General features: G+C 36.1%; 1 protein-coding gene across 1 annotated transcript; it reads left to right on the forward strand.

Annotated features, from left to right (window-relative positions):
- Positions 1-1780: 1780 nt before the first annotated feature.
- LOC137710050 (nuclear transcription factor Y subunit C-3-like) lies at positions 1781-2146 on the forward strand. Its single transcript, XM_068449009.1, has one exon. The coding sequence runs from the start codon at positions 1781-1783 to the stop codon at positions 2144-2146; it is 366 nt and encodes a 121-aa protein (XP_068305110.1).
- The last annotated feature ends 762 nt before the right edge of the window (positions 2147-2908 follow it).

The raw sequence follows: 2908 nt of genomic DNA on the forward strand, positions 1-2908 counted from the left end.
ACCACATTAGGTGGTTCCGACTCATAGGTGACTTGCAATACTTCACACAGCTTTCACGTGATCGTAGCACTTGAGCGTACTTATTTACACCTAGCTTGTCGTACAGACCACATAAGTGGTTCTGACTCGTGTACAGAATTTGATTTGATTGTTGAGTTATTGATTTAGCCATACAGGTCACGTTAGGTGACTCCGGCTGATATGCCACTTTATATTAGTGCAATTCACCTGGCTTACTTATTCATGGTTAAGATAATTGTCATGGCATACACATGGTTTGGTTATTCTCTAGTATAGTTTTCATATATGTTTACAGTATTATTTTCTAGGAAACTTATACGGGTTTTACAGTGAGGGCTTATTACATTTGAAAAGATAAATGGTTTTGAAAGTTTTGTTTTTGCCCACTCACACTTTTTGTTTTGTGCCCCTCCAAGTTCTAGATAGAAGTTTGTGCCGGTGGCTCACGAGGACTTCACGGCGATTCTAACAAACATCCACCAGTGTAGGGTTTCTTTTATGATATGTATAATAATTACTTAGTCTTCTGGACTGCACTTCGATACCTATGCTCTGGTTGTGTGTGTCTTTACTCTAATCACTTTCACTCCTACTTATAGGCTAGTCTAAGGTAAGATAACTAGCGGTTTTTTTTTTATTCGCATTTTCATATCATTACCACTTCCGCACAACGCACATGGTTACGTCACCTTCAAGTGACAGCCAGCATGCCTCGACTGAGGTCGGGGTGTGTCAGTCTGTGCATGTCTTCTAATCCAACTAAGAGTTCATGTTTGCTTTGTATATACTATAAAACAAACAATATCTTGTGGCGGTCCCACGTGTTCAATATTTTCACCATAACCAGTTTTACAGGCGGTGCACTGGCTAAGGCTGGCGGTGGTACTGGTGGTGGGCGGACGGCTAACATGGTTAGTCCGACCTAGAACAGTGTAACCTACCTAGCCTTTAACGACCATATAATGTAATTGATCACAAAAAATCAGCTTCATTTGATTCTATGAATTCTTGATTAAATTGTGAAATTTACCTAAAGAAAATTTTACGTAAAGAAACAAAATAAAACAAATTAATTAATAGATTTCTTAATTCTTATTTATATATTATCAATTGAAATCTTGGCCAGCTTTCAAACCCAATCAGTTCAAATTTTGTATTATCATTTACCAGTAGACTAATATATATATATATAGATCATATCTCAACAAGCATCATAACTATGAGCTGCTGCATGCCTAGACTAAAATTATTTATTCAACAAAACTAGACCAAATCCCAACCGATCGAACACTTTTCTAATTGAGCTTCAAAAGCCAAACATAAGAAACCAATACAAAGCTCAATAAAATACAATAAAAATGAACCTTGATCAATTTGTATATGTCCATTATTGCATGCTATAGCACACAATTGAGAAATTTGTCGCCACTTTTAAGCTGACGTCCCACGTATATATAAGCTTGACCATTTTAACAATTCATCCTTATTAATTGCAATCTTTGAAAAATAAACATGGTTATTGAAGTCATATACATTAATTAACAAATTAATGCTTGGTCATTAGGTTTAATTAGCCGGCTGGCCAGGCCTGCCGGCTGCTCCCTTATATATGCACCTTCATATCCCACAGCATTATTCATTCTCCTCACACCTCTACTTATAGACTGAAAAGTCGTAAACAACTTAAACTTCGTTTTGTTAGTAAAAAGAAATATTTACCTCTATACCTGAGATCAGAGAGCTTTAACTGTTAATAGAAATGAGGCAACCGGGAAGGTATTCGGGATTGACGATGTGTGGTGGCATATCAGGGAGAACAGGGCCCCACTCGCTACCGTTGGCGAGGATCAAGAAGATCATGAAGAACTCTGGGGAGGATGTGAAGATGATATCTGGGGAGGCTCCAATTGTGTTCTCAAAGGCATGTGAGATGTTCATAGAGGAGCTCACTCGGAGGTCTTGGATGACCACCCTCGAAGGGAAGAGAAGGACAGTGCACAAGGACGATGTAGCGTCGGCTGTCGTCGCCACTGATATCTTCGATTTTCTTGTCAGTTTGGTTTCGGGGTCGTGCTGTTCTGAAGACATCACACCGGTGGGAATTGAAACATTGGAGAAGTCATAGTTCATCTCTATCACAAATTCCCAAGAGTGTGTGTATGTGTACATACATTTCAATATATAATAGTATATAAATGTTTCAAGTGGTATTTTTTTTTTTTCAGTTTAATAAAATTTCACCTTACTCAGAGTTTCTTACGCATATAAAAAGCTGTATTGAATATGTAAATTTGTAACACCACGTGGAAAAAATTTCTTGTAATCCTTGCACTCTTATAATGTCTCATGGGAGTTTCGAAGACATATTTGCCAATCAAATAATAAATTGGACAGAAATTTTGTTTAAGTGTGTTCAATTATTTCAAAAGGAAAATGATTTTTTTGCACTCTTTTCACTTCTATATACTTTTTTTTTTTTTTGGCTATCATATTAAATAAATTAAAGAATAATTAAATAGTCAAAAATTAATAAAGGTGTGCAGAAATGTAGCGATGCAGTAACACTAGTACACTTTACATGACCGAAAGATTAAAGGATGTCATGTGGAGCTCCAGTACACATAACAAAGTAAAATTAAACTTTGAATCCCTGGTTAATGCACAATAGTTATTAAAATGTTATGATAAATCCGGGGTATTTCGCCACTTCCGTCCAACAGTAAAGATTACAAAACTACTGAAGTGAAATAGAAGGATCAATGTTTGACAAAATAAATAAAAAATAAAAAATAGAGGGATCGATGTACGTCTAAATCAAGACACATTACAAATTAAACACGCTATAAACATACAAGCCTAATTAAGTGGTAAATTATGCTGAGAAGCA

This window comes from Pyrus communis, chromosome 12, assembly GCF_963583255.1.
Source record: "Pyrus communis chromosome 12, drPyrComm1.1, whole genome shotgun sequence".
NCBI classification, from domain to species: domain Eukaryota; kingdom Viridiplantae; phylum Streptophyta; class Magnoliopsida; order Rosales; family Rosaceae; genus Pyrus; species Pyrus communis.

Excerpts from the sequence above, each read along its gene's own strand:
- LOC137710050 (XM_068449009.1), top strand. The coding sequence starts at position 1,781 with ATGAGGCAACCGGGAAGGTATTCGGGATTGACGATGTGTGGTGGCATA.